Source organism: Mustela putorius, unplaced genomic scaffold, assembly GCF_011764305.1.
Source record: "Mustela putorius furo isolate JIRA1106 unplaced genomic scaffold, ASM1176430v1.1 tig00000242_pilon_pilon_pilon, whole genome shotgun sequence".
In the NCBI taxonomy this organism is placed as follows: Eukaryota; Metazoa; Chordata; class Mammalia; order Carnivora; family Mustelidae; genus Mustela; species Mustela putorius.
In genome coordinates, this window is record NW_025421325.1 from 18,428,020 (window position 1) to 18,446,899 (window position 18,880).

At 42.4% G+C, this 18,880-nt stretch overlaps 1 protein-coding gene across 3 annotated transcripts; it reads right to left on the reverse strand.

Annotated features, from left to right (window-relative positions):
• Window positions 1–388: 388 nt before the first annotated feature.
• LOC101688231 (serine protease 52-like) lies at window positions 389–18,353 on the reverse strand. 3 transcript variants are annotated; one of them, XM_004766058.3, is made up of 8 exons: window positions 18,196–18,353; window positions 17,540–17,705; window positions 17,207–17,299; window positions 13,768–13,911; window positions 6,221–6,416; window positions 5,163–5,404; window positions 3,682–3,824; window positions 389–658 (listed from the first exon to the last, which is right to left on the reverse strand). In XM_004766058.3, exons 4-8 carry the CDS (start codon window positions 13,790–13,792, stop codon window positions 389–391), a joined length of 876 nt encoding a protein of 291 aa, XP_004766115.1. In that variant the 5' UTR covers window positions 13,793–13,911; window positions 17,207–17,299; window positions 17,540–17,705; window positions 18,196–18,353. The 3 variants fall into 3 exon arrangements, with proteins under 3 accessions (XP_004766115.1, XP_004766116.1, XP_004766114.1); XM_004766059.3 differs by lacking the exon at window positions 17,207–17,299; XM_004766057.3 differs by lacking the exons at window positions 13,768–13,911; window positions 17,207–17,299; window positions 17,540–17,705; window positions 18,196–18,353 and adding an exon at window positions 13,406–13,544.
• Between the last annotated feature and the right edge of the window lie 527 nt (window positions 18,354–18,880).

The window sequence follows — 18,880 nt, forward strand, 5'->3', positions numbered from 1 at the left end:
GCTATAAATGAAGGAAGAGAGAAGAGTTGGAATGTTATTTTAAGACCAAAAAAGGAGGGGGGGGGACTGTTTACTCCTTTGGAAAGAATCTGTGGAAGGATATCTGTTTATAGGAGAAAAAAGAATAGGATTTCTGTTTCAGAGATCCTTGGCATGCTCCTCTCCATGCAAAGGTTCTCCATCCAAACCTCTGGAGAGGCCTTAAGATGAAGTTGGTAACCTGCCTCCAAGTTCCAAGGGAACAATTAGCTCTGCAGTGGGTCGCAGGTGTATTATAAGTATATGACTATTTCAGACATAATTAATTCTATGAGAATCCCTTGTACCCCACCATTGACCTTACTCCAAAAACTGAGGACACTTGGTTTTGAGGCTCTACAGTGTTTAATCACAGGTGTAATAGAAGTATCACAAAATACAGTAACAAGATGGCCCAGGGTGGTTGAAGCAAACTGTACCCAGAGTCCGGCTCATGCATATAAGGCCTTCCTGAGAGCGTGGTCTCCGTGTTAATCCATAACAGATAATTAGACACCTTCGTATACACCCCAGGCTTTTCCTTCCGGCCACAGCCCTCTCCCCAGCTGACAATGCCCAGCTGGAACCATATGCTTTCGTTGTTTTTTTTCTGGCAAACCAGAGGTCCCCCACTGTCACCCTAGGAGAAAAAAGTTGTTTGGGAGTGGAAGGGAAAGTAACAAATTACTTCTATAGCCTATTGAGGTGTGGACAACTGGCACAAGGCAAAAAGCATTATAGTGTCTTTTGGTGAGAGGCAGTTTGATTAGACTCTCCAACTGCATGACTATACTCCCAGCCCCATGACTGTCAGACAAAGTGGCAAACAATTTGATCAAAAACAATGGCAATGAATGATAGTTTGATTAAAAAAAAAAAGAATATCCATAATCATCATCAGCATCAGCAGCAGCAGCAGCAGCAGCAGCAGCAGCATCAAGTCACATGTGTTCATTTTGATGTACCAATGAGTGCTTTTTTAATCCATTTTACCTCAACACTTTCATTGATTTTCAGAATTCTTACAATTTTCTCACTGCTTTTGTACTTTAAATCTACTTTCAGCCAACCCATTTTGGTCTTTCTATATAGTTCATAATAACAAAAAGTAAAAAACAAAAATAAATATCCATTATACCTCATAATAGGTAATTGGCTGAATACAGCAAGTACATAAACTGATACATATAAAATGCGAAAGATACAAAAAGTGAGTCAAAATGTTATATTGTGGTTTAAAACATTAAATTTGAAACAATTTATGAATTTTAAAGTATCATGAAAAAGATTGTCAAATAAGGACAAGTAAGGAGAATGGCATCATTGATATGAAAATTGAGGAACACACAATCTTTCAATGCCCCCAAATCTTTGGGCCATTTCTTTATTTTAAAATTTTTGAAGTATTGTTGACATACAATGTCATATTAATTTCAGGTGCACAACATAGTCATGTGATGATTCTATGTATTATACAGTGACATTAAGTGTCACCATACAATGTAATTGTAATTACATTGTAATTACAACATTATTCGCTATATTCTGTATGCTATACTTTTCATCTCTGTGACTTACTAAATTCTATTAAAAATTATGTGCCTTCATCAAAAAAATTAGAAATCTCAGATATGGAAAAAGAACAGGAAGAATACCCATAGTTATATAATTAAGTGAATTTATATATAAACACACATATGATTATATGTGGAAAGACTATTTCAGGAAAGATAAAAGGTAACACTGTAAAAATGGTTTCTCTGGGGAGAGAACAGGACAAGCGTAAGAGGTAAACTTCTACTTCACTGTACATCCATCTATAACATTTGAATATTCCCTACCATGCACTCAAATAAATAAATGAAATAAATATCATTTCTAATTCTAGCCATGCAGAGGCAACCCCTTAGTCAAATATAATTGTCCATAGCCTTGAGTATGCAAATATGAATACTTAGCTGTTATTTATTTTATTATTTATTTTATTATATATTGTTTCACAGCTTAGAAAGACTTATTTTTGAAAATGTTAAGTGAGACACAAAAAAGTTGGAAAGAAGTACCATTCAGTAGTATGACAAAAACCCCAAATCCAAAACAAATAAAATAAACAAGATAGGGGTTTCTTTGATTTTTTTCTAAACCAGATTGTTATCATGAAAGATCACTGTGCCCATCAGCTAACTTTGAACCAAACTCTTCTTTACCCAATTCTCTGAGGTCATTGGAACGTCCCCTGACCCTTCTTGAAAATGGAGAATTACAATCTCTTCTGTGGAGATGAGGGGATCTACGTGAAGGATATGAGGCAGAACAGCAGCACAGTTAAGACCTTCTATTTCTGAAGCCCAACAGATCTTGGTTTGTATGCCAGGGGGAGCATTTAGCTGAGACAATGTGAAAATGTTCTTCAGCATTTAGGGCTCTGCTTCAATGCTCTTCGATGTGATAATAACTAAATTTCCTGCAACATGGCTGTGTGGATGGAAGGAAACAACACCTCTGATGCCCTGTACTCCCCTGCTATCTGACAAGCCTGTACTCAATAGGAGCTCTCAGCATTTCTGTAGCTGTTGAACTAGCCAAGTCTGGACATGACCAGGCTGGGCTGATGGATTTGAAGCCCTGCTCCTACTAGAACCCAAAAGATGGCTCTAATCTCAGAAGACAGAGTGCCTTCCTTAGAATTCTGGGTCTGTAATTTAACTTGCCAATGTATCCTCTGTAGGGCTGTGAGCTTTTCTGATCCTGTTTCCTCATCTGAAATAAACCTGCATCCCAGGGCTAGTTGGCATTTTGTGTATTTGTGGAAGCGATTTGTACACTCCTAAGCACTGAACAGGTGTAAGAGATGGCAATGGAAAAAATTATATTTATAGAATTTACTATGACCATCCTCTGCTCTGAACTGTTTTAAGTGCTTTTGTACATTGACTCACTTAATTTTCACAATAGTCCTTGAAGGTAGGAACTCTTAACATTCCCATTTTACAGACGAGGAAATTTGAAAAAGCACAGGCCTGGAGGGAAGTCACAGGTTGTAAGTAGAGGAGCTGAGAGGGAAGTTATGGGAAACTGCACCCCTAACCACTATCCCACACAGTCTCCCTTTGGTTACAAAGCATCTGTACTGAGCTGAATAACATCCCTTCCAAATTCAAGTCTATCTGGAACCTCAGAATGTGAGCCTATTTAGAAATAGGACTGTTGTAAATGTATTTGGTTAAATTAAATGAAGTCCTACTGGATTAGGGTGGGTCCTAAGCCAATAACTGAAATCCTTAGAAGAAGAGAAAATAGGAGACAGACATATAGGGAGAAGTCAATGTGAAGATTGGGGCAGAAAGTGGAATGATTCACCTACAAGCTGAGGAATGCCACCAATTGCTGGAAACTACCAGAAGTAGGAAAAGGCCAGGAGGTATCCTCCTCTAGAGCCTCCAAAGAGAACATGGCCCTACGGATGCCTTGATTTTGGACTTTTGGCCTCCAGAACTATAAGAGAATACATTTCCATTGTTTAAATCAACCCTGCTTGTGGTAATTTGTTACAGTACCATTAGGAAACTTATCCAGAGGGGGTAGAGGGGAGCAAATTATCCCAGAAATATTTATCAGCCCTCTGTGGCAGTCCCTCTCCAAACAAGGGACAAGCTCCATTACCTGGCAGGCGTCCTTCCCTTCTTCAGCATTCCTAGCACACAGCATGTTCCTGGTGAGCACATACATAACAGAGGAGCACGTTTCCCATTTGACCAGGTCGAGGCTGACTTTGTTTAGCTGTTGACTCATACTTTTCATAGGAACTGACCCAAAGAAGAAGCAGATAGGGAAAGGCCCCTGAGCTCAAAGTGGTCCTTTTGGGCTGAGGTCAAGCACCCATTCACCATCACATCTTTTCACCTCAGTGACAAAGGAACTACCATATAGCTTAGAGAACTACCCAAATCTGGACTTAGTAAGGGTAGAGAGGTGTTCAGGAGACACTGAATCCCATCCTCTTTGAATCCAGAGCTCCCCACAACTGGGTATCTATTGGATCCCAGTCTCAGTATACTTTTCTCACTCTGCAGAAGGTGCTAACTCTGTAGTCCTAAAAAGGTATTTCATTTAAATCCATAAAAAGGTAAAGAAAACTCCTGATGGCAAGTTCTGTCCTGGTGCCCATGGCTCATAAAGATGGATTTAAATCATGTCAGAGCTTCTGAGTAATTCACTGTCTATCTAAGAGGTGAACCTAATACCTAGAATGTTTATTCTCCTAAGAAAGGCTATTTCCCTTTTTGTATATTGTTGAATTCCCGGAGCCTAGAACACTGCCTGGAAGAGGATCAATGAATATGTGCTGAGGGACACAGAGGAACTTTAAATTAAGAAGGTGGTCTTTTTTAAAGTTCATGAGAAGCTTCCAAGGGTAATTCCCAATGAGGAATTCTAAACAGACTCTGAGCTTTGGGACCATGTGGGGATTAATGTATTGTCATTTGTGTGTCTACTTAGAAGAATGACACTGACTAGAATTTTTTTTTTTTTGGAATTTTTTTTTCTGTTCTTTAGATTTTAGAGTAAGACACATTTGCCAAAATAATGACAAAAGGGCACAATTTTATGAGTTAGCTGGGTGGAGTGATGGGTGTAGGGTACAGGTTGACTCTATAAGGACAAATTTATATTCAGTTTGTCCCCTTCTCCTTGGCCTGGATCTGTAGTTTTCAAATATTTGGGCCACCAAACCCTTTGTTACAGGGGATCAGAACCGAGCTGCTCTGCTGACATTAGTGTAGGCTTCTTGGAGCCCAGTCCATTTTGCCACTCCTTTGCCCATCAATATGTTCCCCCAAATTCCTCCAAGTCACCCTTGGACTCTAAACACTTCTTCCTCGCCTATCACTGAGTCCTTGTTCAGGGTTTGTGTTCTACAATATGGACATAAAATTTGCTACAAGAACCCAGGAAGGCCAAGGAAGGATGATTCACATGTGGACTGAAGTTAAGGCTCATTATGGGTCTTTAAATAAAAACTGGAAGTTTCCAAACCCACCAGGCAGACTTCTCAGAGCTAGCAGAGCCTTCAGAGTTTACTTTCTCATTTAAAACATCAACCAGGGTGCCATCCCCCACTGGGTTGGGCTGTCGTAACTCACTGGTAATGCCCCATCCAGTCACCCAGCAATTTCGCCAGCTCTCTATGTCAGTGACCTCTGAAAGGCAGATGGGCACTTTCTCGGCATCCAACTTCAACGGAGATTTGAGCAAGAGCAAAGCAATGTCATTATCCAAGAGCCAGCTGTCAAAATAAGGGTGAGTAATTAGCTTGTCCACTTTCATCCTCTTCGATTTCTTGGTGCCAGTGCTTCTTGCACTATGTATAATCTCCAAGTCAGATCTTATGTCAAAACAAAAGAAAGAGAACGAAGAGGTAAGTGGTGGAAGGCAAAAAAGGTGAGCCTTAAGAGAAAATAATTCCACCAGTGTGAGACTGTGATCCTGAGAGCTGGAGGGATGGAGACAGCTGGGGCCATGCACTTGGGCCCTGACTGGGCAGAAGAAGACAGACCCGAGTTCCAGACTTGCCACATTGCCAACCAGCTTTTGCCTTGATGGCCTTTTGGGCAAATTCAATAGTAAATTTTATTAACAACTGTCTGAAAGTTGTGCTATGTACAAGTAACTGAGGGACTTGATCTTGATTTGCAGGAAGGGGTGGACTAGCTATTAACACACACCTGGGAAGTTTCTCAAAGATATTGATGCATGGAACTGAGCTAAGACAGCATCTCAGGAACTTCTGTCATGCAGCCGGGCCTGAGACCCTCCCCTTGGATCCCAATCCCTTCTAGGATTCTCGGAATCCATGGTCACTGTCGAGTTCATTTTCTCCCCAAGTAATGCAAATGCTTAGGAAAGTATTTTCCAAAGGTTTGGACCAGGACCACATGCACTTGGCAAGATGCCGAGAAGTCCAAAGAACATTTGTTCTACCATCTGGGTCCCATGAAATGAGACGTAAAACATCCTAGGAAGAGAACAGTATCTCTACCACCTGCAAAGTGTGATATTCAATCACACAGGCATATATTTAGCCTCCTGGTATTTCGTTTTGAGACTGACAAACTTGGATGGAGTTTCCAGGAGAATAATAAGGATGTAAGGACAAATATCCTAGCACATCAGTTAAAACAGGTCTGTCTGGAATACTTACTTATGTCTGTTTATGAAGCAGTGGGCCGCAGTTAAAATCCACCACCTGCTCAGGATTGAGCCTCCACAGATATGTCTCCTGCGGTGAAGAATACTCACCTGCCATGGAAAATCTATAATGTCTGTAGGTTCCCCGCCTACGATTTCCAAAGTTTCTGACTTCTCAGGCCTGCTACTTTTTATTTGGCCACAGGTCACTGAAAGCAAAAAGAAGGAAGAGGGACAAGAGAACCAGGGCTCCACTGTCAAGGTTGGTTGGCTTGGAAGAAACTTAAGTTTAGTGCCCCTTCTTCTTGCCTCCCCAGCACACAGATAGCAGTGGCTTAGCCAGGTTAACTAGCACCAGGTGGGAGATCCATCAAACAAGAATGATGCTTCCTAATGCTGGTGAAAGGCATCACATTTGTAATGGTGTGTTTATCGGGAACAATGGCTCCTTCTTTCACCACAGCTTTGCTTTTTGGAAGGGTCTTCCTCTGAGGGCTTGTGGGAAGACACTACCACAAACCCTGGAGCTGGATCTTTTTATTGCTGCTCAGTAAGGAAGCCTAATGGGAATATTCATTTATTTGAAAATGGGCCTCAGTGTCCTCTGAAAAATAAGGCTGTGGTATGGTACCTTGGTATAGACCATAAAATCCTTCTCCTTAGCTCTGGACTTATATTTTCAATTTCTATACCTGGATGACACAGACACCAGAAGTTTTACAGGCAAAGGGAAATTGATTAGCCCCTTTCTTCCTGATTGCTGTCCTGTATTTCCTATTGAGATTATTGGCACTGCTTTTCATTTAATTTAATTCTAGGGATTCCAATTGCACCTTAAAAGGAATGAAAATTTTGGCATTTTCTATGTGGTAGGGTTGTTTTGAGATCTTTTGGTGTCTTCTAAATGTCATTTGAGTAATGAGAAAAATAAATATCATAAAATCTAAAACACTGAGTGCTTACTACTTGCCAGGCACCATTCTGTTTTGCACAAAATAGTTTAATTCTCTGTTAGGGTTAGGACAGCTAGCCAAAACCCAAAAGTTTGTAACTGAACCAAGATTTGAAACTAGGTAGTCTAGCTCCAGAATCTCTTTTCATTACCACTGGGCAAATTGCTTTCTAACTGCTAACTATGCTTATGCATGGGGGAGAAAAGACAATGGCATTCAAAAATTTCCACAGATATGCATAATATGGAAGTTATACCTATTCAAAACACCTCCACACCACACATCACTACCACCCATGTTACCATCACCAAATATCACCATAGCCATACAACTCTGCCACCACACAACACCAGTACTACATATCCCCACCACGTATCCCCACATCACAGGTTACCACACCACACAACCTTGCCACCACACAACACAACATACAACCTCACCACCACATGTCCCCACCATGTCACCCTCATCACACCTCTCATTATTACTACATTTTCCCACAACCAATGCATGTCACCATCACTGCCAAACACCAGCCCTGCTACTGCTTATCTCTGCCTTTGGGTTTCTCTCTTCCAACTTTCCTGGCCCTTCAGCTCCCCAGAATTACCATGCTCCTTCCCACCCCAGGGCTTTTCTCCATGCCTCTACCAGAAAGACAGGCTCCTATCTCATATGCCCCTCTTTGCTTAATTCCTGTGTATCCCTCACATTTTAATTTAATTCCTGTTTATCCCTATGTACCCTGTGTTTAATTCCTGTGTATCCCTCACATTTTAGCTCAATTATAAAGTCCTTTAAGAAATCTTCCTTGCCTTTCAAGATTACATAAGCTACCCTCCATATAACTTTCTTTCCTGACAACCTACCTTCCACTAACAGCAGAAATTAACTATTTGTGAAACTGCTAAAGTGTATTTCCTCCATTAAATTCTAATCTCTATGAAGGCAAGAAGCATGTTTTGCTAATTTTTGTTTCCTCATTATCTGATTTAGAGACTGGTACGTGGTAGAAACCCAATACATACTTATGAATAAATGGATGGATGGGTGGATAGATGGATGGGCAGGGTGGACAGAAAGGTCTCAATATCAGTGGTAAAATCTTTGACATACTAATGACCTGTACGGGTGATCAGGAATTGAGGGACTTTAGTTCAAAATGCTGTGTCCCCCTTACCCCACACCTAAAGAATTGGCTGTTCTTTGAGTTCCTAAGTCAGAAAGCCTTGGGCAGGGGCAGAATAAGTGGCTCATACAGGTGTCATTTCATTTGAAGATACAAAGAGAATAAGGAGCTGTTGCTTAGGAATATCTTCCTCACCCACATTGCTCCTGTCAAGAAAGACATTTCAGCATTCCCAGTGGAACACCACACACGGCCAGGACCCTGAACCTCCAATGAAAATGTTGAGTTTTCAGGGTCAAAAAGGGAATCTTGGAATTAATCTACAATAAAGCAAAGTTGGACCTCTGGGAAATTTTCTAAATACTTAAATAAGATAATGATTTGTGAAAGTTTAAACAAAACTACTGAAGATTAAGATTCAGATTGGATTCATGGTTAAAAATCTCTAATATATCAGTCTTGCAACATAATAACTACTTCTTATTGAATACCTACTTATGAGTCAGCTTCTGCATTTTGCATATGTGTGAGACACTTAATATTCCCAGAGAAACTCTAAGATATATTTTATTATTCCCATTTTATAGTTGAAGAATTAATCTCTGAGACATCATGTGATTGCCCATGATTATTTAGCTTGTATGGAGCAGATGGGGATTTTTCAGTCACGTGTGTCTGGTTCTGAAGTCTAATTATTTATGCTTCTTGCCCATAGCTTTCACAGTATGTCTATATTTCAACAAAGTGTCTGCTCAATTCTTCAAGAATCTTATTGGCTAAAATGATTGTATGCAATTTGATGACTGCTCTCTAAGGTGAACATCAAACAGGTTAAGACATTATATCCTAAGTATTGGTCTTCAACTTCGTGTGTACCTGCAATTCTGGAGTGAGATGGAGAAAAGATTTCACCTGGAGAGCTAAAACTGACTGGGAGGCAGTGGCTATCTGCAGTCCTCTATGTAAGACAAGTTCAAAGGTGCATCTAAGTGCAACAGAAAAAAGGACTATGATCTATCAGTCGTTTTTGCTAAAGGTCTGGGGATGTTAGATTGGCAGTAGGATACCAAACCAGGCTAGTGTTAATAGATACCTTTAAAATTTAAATGGGTAAAAACTCATCTTAAACCTGGGGAAAAAGTACACAATAAGGCCTGACATGAAACTGAGCAAGAACTAATATTACAAATGAGAGAATTGAGATTGAAAGTTATCTGGCCAGATCTGAATCCTGGGCATGGGCATCAATATCAGACTCAATAAAAGTCTTGCATCTCCAGATAGAAAAATAATAGATCCAAAGCTCTAGACTGTGAAGGGAGCTTGGAAGTTTTCATACGAAAATATCAACCATAAGATGCTGATAACATGACATCACTGCTAAGTGCTCTACTTCATAGATGGCAGCATTTGAATGGTTGTCAGTTTGGAGCCACACGGGCAAGAATGACATTAACAAATGGAGTATATTCAGAGATGGGTGGCCAACATAAGAAACCTTACAAGAAACATGAAAGGAAAGAAGACTCAGAAGGGCCTTCAGACTCTTGCAGGATTTTCTTAAGGATGAGCTATCAGGGTTGTTCAGCTCCACCATCAGTGGGTAGAAACTACAGATGATATAAAACATCTTACAGAAGTCTAAAACTTCTGCCATATTGTTATATTCCACTTTGTTGGTATTTGCACAGAATTGAGGCTGATCTGGACAATCTGAGACTGTGCAGGTGAAATTCAGGAGAGTCCAGAGCCCAATTATATATTCTTTGTGTTAAATATTTGCATATTGTTTGTGGAATTTCTCTATAGGGGAACAGGCTACCTGTTAGAGTCTTTAGTTTTCTCAAGAAGTGCACTTGTGATGATCACCAGGGATTGTATGGAAGTATTGAATCACTATATGGCACACCTAAAGCTAATATTACACTGTATGTTAACTAACTGGAATTTAAATAAAAACTTTTAAAAATGAGGGGATTTAATAAGATTATCTCTAAGGCTCTTTCCCATTCTAACACACTGTACTTTTACAGTTCAAAATGGTGAGAGGGAAATATTTTTACTTGAATTACATTAATGTAAAATGTTATCTTTAAATTCTTATATTTAAAATATATATATTTTAGCCTCCTTATTAATTTTTCCTTAAGAGGTATATCACTTCAATTACAATGTTTTAAATGCTTTATTGATATTGATATCAGGCTGCCAAACGTCATGCATACTGAAATGTCCATGTATTTACATAAAAAGTCTCATGCAAATATACTAATTTTTTTATATTTTCATATGTTAATGGTTCAACTTTGTTGAAAATTACATAAAATTGGGACTGACTTGAAAAATAAAAGACCTGTGGTTGTGAATTTTAGGAGAATCCCTGGGAGCCCAGGGGCCTCTATTTTCTGTAGATAGAGAACCAAATGAATTTTTGGGTCTGTCAGCACCACAGAGCAAAATTCCTGGGGGTGTTTCAGAGATGTCCCTTTGCAAGTCCCACCTGAACGAAATCACTTCAGACTCTAGATTTTTCCCAAGTGACTGACTGATCCAGACCCAGGGATATGATCAAGTAGATTAAGATAGCAAGGTCTCATTTCAGCTTTTTAGTCCAAAGTGTTTTCTCTTGCTCATACTATCAAGCTATCTTAGACAAATAGTCTTTCTCCCTAAAGATTCTACTGATATGTTGGTGACTATGAGAGAACGAGAAGAAGGACCAGAGAGACAGACTCAAATGTGCAAAATGCACTCTGGTCTTAGCATGAAACTTCCTGATTCTGTCCTAGCTGGCAGGGCACCTGGCGAAGAGGGAAAGAAATGGGTTTTGGAATCAGAAGTTCTGAGTTGCCTGCATTATTTGTTGGCTGTGTGACTTGGAGCCAGTGATTTAACATCTCTAAGCTTCAGTGTTCTCATCTTTAACACAAATATAAGTTAATGTAACATTTCATGTGACATTGATTTAGAGGGATGGCATTTGGCTTCACCCTAATCTGGATCAAGGAGAAAGAGGTCTGAGTTTTGCCCAAAACCCCTGGTGAAATCTGAGGTCATCTCTGGACAAAATTTTAGTGGGAGAAAGCATTTGCTGGTTGTCTTCCTACATCGATGGTCATATTTATGCTCTTCTGCTAAATCTTCCTCTCCTTCCAAAATCCAAGGCTCAATTCTCAGACCACCTCTCTCTCTTTGCACTTTAGCAAAGTATGTCCTGGGGTATCTCTTGCCAGCTATAACTTTGAATATCATCTTTATACAGAAGATCTCACATTTGACCTCTCAGATCTCTTCACTTAGCCCTCAACTCTTTAACCAACTGCCCTACTCACAAGAATGTCTAAGAGGCACCTCACACTTAATGTGGCCCAAATAGAACTCTCAGCTTACTTGACCCCAGTAAAGTCAAATCTGCCTTCCTATATGCTTCCCACAGTTATATTTTGCATCTGTTTGCTTAGGCAAGAATATCATCTGGGACTTATCCTTGACTCCTCCTTTTCTCTGTCTCCTGGCATCCAATGCATCAGCCAGTCCAGTCAGCATTATCAAAAGATATCCAGAAACCAACCACTTCCCTCCATGCCTGCTGCTCTAAACCCATCCAGGCCATCACACCTTCATACTCACTCACTCTTGCCCCTGCACACATTTCCTCTGCAGCAGCCGGTGTCTCTTTCTCAAGTACCTCTCATTTCTCACTCTCCTGTTTAGACTCTTTGATGGCTTCCCATTGTAACCAGAATAAAATCCCAAGTCCTTCCTCTGTCTTTACAAGGCTCAGCATGATCTGGACCCCACTGGTCCCTCTGAGCCCATCTCTCTTCAGTGACCCCTTCCCATTCACTCTGTCTGCCCCATCAATCTGTATGCCTCCAAAACATACTGAGCTCATTCACTGCACAGGGCCTTTGCACTTGCTGTCATATCTGCTTGGAAATATGTCTCCTTCTTATCAGATGGCTCTCAAAGCCTTTTTTTTTTTAAAAGATTTTATTTATTTAACAGAGAGAGATCACAAGTAGGCAGAGAGACAGGCAGAGAGAGAGGAGGAAGCAGGCTCCCTGCTGAGCAAAGAGCCCGATGCGGGGCTTGATCCCAGGACCCTGGGATCATGACCTGAGCTGAAGGCAGAGGCTTTAACCCCCTGAGCCACCCAGGTGCCCCTCTCAAAGCCTTTTTGAGATTTACTGAAAGCCTTCCTGAGACCACCTACTAGTAGAGTCTCAACAACCACCTACAGGCCTTCCATCATATAAGCCCATATAAGCCCATTTAATAAGAACTGAAATTAACTTATTTACTCATTTTATATGTTTAATATGTTCTTCCCCTCATTAGATAGTAAAACTGCCTGAGCATAGGAAATGAATATGCCATTCTGTTATAAACCAACTCCTAAAACAACTCCTGGCACATGGTAGAGGTTTATAATATTTGTCAACCAACAACTGATTGAACATAACACAAGTCTTCAAAAATTCTTAGAACCCAGGGGGAATCCATAGTAGCTATTAATACACTGCCTTCATTATAGTTATATCAAGTTACTGTTTTGCATTAGGCCAATAAGGCTCTACATGATCCTTCAGAATGTTTGCAAAGAGAAAGCAGCCTTACTCATGACCTTGAAGCTGTAGGAATGTGGCTAGTTTCATCTCCAGATTGATGGCTGGTTACCCCTCTCAAAGGCTGATTACCCCTCCCAGCCATCCACTATGGAAAACTCTGGGATCTAACATACACATAAAATACACACATGCATGCATACACACACACAGAGAGACACAGACAGACTGACAGACGCACACACACACACACACACACACACCCCAGTCTCCTCCACATACTCCACATATAAATTCAAAGTTGAAGGTATTGTGGGAGCAATGATCTGAAAGTCTGGTCCAGGTGCCTCGGAGGGCATCAGATTCACTTTAAGGACTTAATAAAAGTGCAGTTCCCTGGACCCCCCCCCCCACACACACACACTGAGCTGTGGAATCAGCATCCTAGAACGTGACCTTTTGAACAAGGTCCCCAGGTGATCCTCCTGCACCCCAGTGAGCAAGGGCCCCAGTGAGGCGCAGACACAAAAACACCATGAGCCACCTACATGCTAGGGAGCTGTGTATCCAGGGCAGCAGCAGGGCAACCAGCAGCAGAGTATTGCTTTTCCATCCCTCCATCCTTTCATTGGCCCCGGTCTTTACTCAGGTCAATAGAAAGCCTTCGGGTGAGACTGTACAAATTCATTTCAGTGGGACCAAATCTGAGTTTTGCTCTGTGTGTCTACTATCTCACAGCCTGACCATCAGGGTCACAATAGAGCATTGGGTGAAGCAGCCATGGTCCAGACAAAGCAGCCAAGTGGCATCCTGCCTCCAGGACCTGATGATTTCCATGAGCCAATCCTCTGGGATGTGGAGGTCAGTTTGGAACTGGGGGCAGGGGCAGGAGAGTAGGAGGCCTCCTTACCAGTTGGGATCCTAAGTCGAGGCATCTCAGGTTCACTAATGGATCAGGACAAAAGAGCTGAAGCCACTCCCTAGGAGAAAGGATCCGAGGCTTCTGGTCCAAATAGCTCAGATGATACAGTAGAGCGAGGATAGCCTCAGACACCTAAATAAGAGAACTTGCATCACATGGGGAACCTAAGAGGAACTACTGAACTTTGAGCCTCAGATTACTCCTCTGCACAATAGCGATAACAATGATACAACATTATATTGTTGGGAGGATTAATGAGATAATGTGTGTATCTTAGCACAGAACCTGGCAAATACCAAGCCCATGATTTTAATTCTCTACTAATATCATTTCTACTGATGTCTTCTCTCTACTAATTGCATCTCCACAGGCTCCGGCAAAGGAGGGTATATTGACCAGCACTGTATAAAGCAAGACCTACATAAAGTACATCTCCATGCAGGGTGGCTTTCATTGATACAGTTCATTCACTTGTTCAATAGTTTAGCTAGCATTTTATGCAGCACTTTCTAAATGACAGGCTTGTGACATGATGCAAAGATGAACAATATTTGTTCTCTGTCTCCTAGAAGCTCTTACCCATCTGGGAGAGGCATGTGACCAAAGACATCAACAATACAGTGGCATAAGTGTATCACTGTGAACTGTAGAGAGGTGTCCAACCCAATCTGGGAGGAACATGTGTATGTGGTGGATGGTGGAAATAGGCTATTAGGGAAGATTCTCCAGAGAAAATAAGCTCTGTCTGGGCTGAGTCAGGCTACAAAGAGAAATGGTATTAAGGATGGACAGACAGGCATTTGTTATGGGTTGACTGGTGTCTTTCCAAAAGTCATCTTTTGAAGTCCCAAACCACAGTACCTTAGATTGTGACCTTATCTGGAAATAGAGTTGTTGCAGATACAATTAGTTAAGATGAGGTTGTCCTAGAGCAGGGTTGGTCCCTAATTCAACATCACTGGTGTCCTTGTGAAAAGGGAAAACTTGGATACACACATACACAGGGAGAACACCAAGTGAATATTAGAGTTAGGCTGCCACAAGACAAGGAACTACCCAAAGCTAGGAGAGAGGCCTGGAACAGATCCCTCCCAGAGAGAGATCCCAAGTAGGCAGAGAGACAGGCAGAGAGAGAGGAGGAAGCAGGCTCCCTGCTGAGCAAAGAGCCCGATGCGGGGCTTGATCCCAGGACCCTGGGATCATGACCTGAGCTGAAGGCATGGCTTCCTGACACCTTGATTTTGGACTTTTGACCTCCAGAACCCCAAACAATAAATTTATGTTGTTCTGAACTACCCAGTTTGTGGTACTTTGTAATGGCAGTCCTAGGAAACTAATGATGGCATTCTAGATGGGCATAAAACATGCGCAAAAATACCAAGGTGTATGGGAACTACAGGATCTCTTTTTTTTTTTTTGAGATTTTCTATTTTTTATTTTTAAAGATTTTATTTATTTATTTGAGGTGGGGGAAGGTAGAGGGAGAGGGAAAAGCAGGTTTCCCACTGAGCAGGAAACATGATGAAAGGCTCGATCCCAGGACTCTAGAATCATGACCTGAGCCGAAGGCAGATGCTTAACCAACTGAACAATCCAGACAACCCAAGATTTATCTATTTATTTTAGAGAGAGGGGGAGAGAGAGAGAGAGAGAGAGATCATGAGTGAGCGGGGCAGAGGGAATGCAAGAGAGAATCCCAAGCAGACTCCTCGCTGAGTACAGAGCCTGATGCAGGGCTTGATATCAGGAGATCACTGCCTGAGCTGAGACTGAGTCAGACGCTTAACATACTCTGCCACCCAGGTGCACCCTATGGGAACTTTCAAGTTAAACCATATATAATTGCTGTTTTAGTAGCTCCAAAATAGTCTTAATATTGGCAATTTCAAATGGTACACTAAAACATTGAGCTGGAATGATGTACAAGTTTGAGCAGGAGAAAGAGGTCAATTTATTGAATAAAGCTCAAATCTAAATAAACAGTCTTCCCTACTATGCAGCCACTGAATAATTCTCAAAAGAAATCACCATGCATATGACAGGTATATGGGGAGCAAGGATTATTACTAAAGACTGGCAAGGAGCTAGAGATGTAAACATTCTCCAAAATTCTATATATAATGGATTTCCATTTCAGGGGAAATGACTATAGACATTTTTCTTTGCCTGACTGTCTTGAGGCTTTAAAATTTATCTTTAAAACTCTTGGAAATATCCCGTCAGAATAAGAAAAAGGCAGATGAAATACTAGGAAGTTAGTTCATGTTATTGGGTATAGACTTTTCACACAATAAGCATTTACAATACTTCTCATAGCTGTAAGCAAAGCATCAGAATTCATCCACTTAGCTCATATTTTTCTATGCTAGAAGGGGGCCTGAAATGGGAGAGAAAGCCTCCTCACTGCTGTTCTTTGGAAAACAGCATGAAGTTGAATTTCATTGAGGCTATAAATGTTTTCATCCTTTGGGGCCCTGGAGAGCTTGTGTGTATGAGGTGGAACAGGGCAGAAATAAATCCCAGTGTCACCCACAATCCTGCTCAACTTAACCACACCATGTCCATGGCTGGTCCCGGAGTCCAGAACAAGAAAACACAGCATATGCATTATCTACTTAGACCCCAAAGAATCCCCAAATCTCCCAGAACATCAGTAGGTGAATTCACACTTTTATCAAAACACCATTATACGAAGACGTGTCCGCCATAAAGTCTCACAATGTTTATAGTAGCTTCATTCATAATTGCTAAAATCTGGTAAACCTTACACGTCCTTCCTCAGGTGAATGGATAAAACTGTGATCCAGACAAGAGCACCACTATTCAGCAAAAACAAAAACAAAAACACAAAAACACAAAAAAACCCATATATACATGCAACAACGTGATCTCAGATTCATTATGCTAACTTGAAGAAGCCAGACACAAGACACTACACTCTGTATGATGCCATTTAGATGGAATTCTGGAAAAGACAAAGAGCAGGCTGAGAGAACATATCAGTTGTTGTCAGGGACTGAAGTTTGGGGAAGGGGATGGGTTACTAGGGGCAAGGGGAACTTTTTTGGGAAGGATAGGAAGTTTCTGTGTCTGGATTGTGGTGGTGGTTACACAGCTGTTGGTATTTGTCAGGATTCATAATACCATACAGCTTAAAAAGGTGAATTTGCTAAATAAATATAAATTATACCGAATAAATCAGAGGTTTTTTTTTTTTTTTTTTTTAAAGCCATAAAAGTCTTCGAAAAAGCCACTGATGTGAACCATAAAAGAATTGCCCAGTTTGTTGAAGGCCTTTTTGCTGTGACTTCAAGGGCCAAACTTGTGGGGGGGAAATCATCTTTTAATACTGTGTTAGTCTGCTCCAGCTGTCATAACAAAATGCCGCAGACTGGGTGGTTTATGCAACAGGAATTTATTTTCTCACTGTTCTGGAGGCTGCGAGTTCAAGATCAAGGTGCCAGATTATTCAGTTCCTGGTGAGGGCCTTCTTCCAGGCTTGCACAAGGTCAGCTTCTCACTGTGTCCCCACATGGCCGTCCACAGTGAGTGTTCATGGAGGGAGGAAGAGATTCAGAGAGACAGAGTGAGAGAGAGCACACACTCTGGCCTCTCTTCTTATAAAAACACTAATCCTACAACATCAAGGCCCCAGCCTTATGACCTTGATTAACTTTAATTAATTCTTTATGTAATTATGCCTTATTTACTTATTGGGCTCCATCACAGCCACACTGGAGGCCAGGGCTCCTACATATACCTTTTTGGACCATAACACACAGCAGACAGGACACTCCGGTGCCTCCGAGGCCGCAGTACCCATCGGGGTTCTTGCTCAGGTACTGTTGATGGTAATCCTCCGCGTAGTAGGTTTGTCCCTCCCGAATGTCGGTCGTGATCAGGTCAAAGCCGTGCTCCGAAAGAATCTGGGGAGAGAAAGGCACCGTGAGGACTGGCTGCTGGGCAGAGGGGGTCTGAAGGAGGGCTGTGGGGTCAGGCCGTGAGGGAGGCAGACGCGGGCGGCTTGTGGGCGCGGGCTCTGCTGCTTCCCCGCTGGGTTATTCTGGGCAAGCTCCTACTGCCCTAAGCCTCAGGTGACTGGGGCTGAAATCCAGTTTCCTGACTCTGTAACTTGCGTTCTACCCATGACACAGCACTGCCCCTGGGGCAGTCTGGGAGCCTTGGTTTTGGCCCTGGGGGGTCTGTGTGGAAAGGACGCCAGGGTTTCCCAGGGGAAACAGCAGGAACATGTGGTTCCCTGGCTGTCCTGGGAAGAAGGGGCCTTCCTGAGGGCACTCCAGCAGGGCTGCGGTAGGAGGGGCTGGAGGGGCTGGGGCAGGATAGGAAGGGAGGGCTGCGGCCCAGCCCAGTGCTGGCCTCTCTGCTGCCAGCTCAGAACAGGCCCCTGCCACTCACAGCCTGGACTGAGGAACCCCGCTGTGGTTCTAGGGAGCTCGGGCCCTGCCAGGGGGTCTTGAAGAGCACGGGGTCCCCTGGGTCTGTGCTCTGCCACTCCAGACCCGGGAGCCCCCTGGCTCCAGACCCGGGAGCCCTCCTCTGACTGAGGTCAGGGGAGGTCGTGGCCTGAGGGCCTTTGTGGGTTCATCACCGCCCTCTGTGACCTACTTTAATGCCTGGTGGCATCTGCTGCCAGAGAAAGAAACAGACACGGTAAACACAAGTGGGGGAGGAGAGCAGAGCTATTTGGGGCAGGAGACAGATTAAGAAATAGACGTTGTTCCCCGTGGATCTTAGCCCGTTTCCTTTCCCTTCTGGATTTCAGCTGTGCCCTAATTCTTTCTTGTTGCAGGCTGCTCGGAACATTTGGGCACAAGGCTACAGAGACTCAACCCCTGGGTTTGCAGATTCCATTTTGGACAGGGGCGCAAGATGGGTCCTCGGATATGTTTTTCCATGAGGGAACTACCTGTTTGCTGATAGCTCATCTGTCAAGAGGGGTGGACGAAGTCTTTGTGTTCCCCATCCTTCCACTGCTGGACCTGCCACTGAGCACTCCCCTAACGCAGAGTTTCCATGCAGGCCTCTGAGGGCTCTAAAGCTGCAGGCCCCAGGGTGAAGGGAGATAACCCTGAGTGTATCA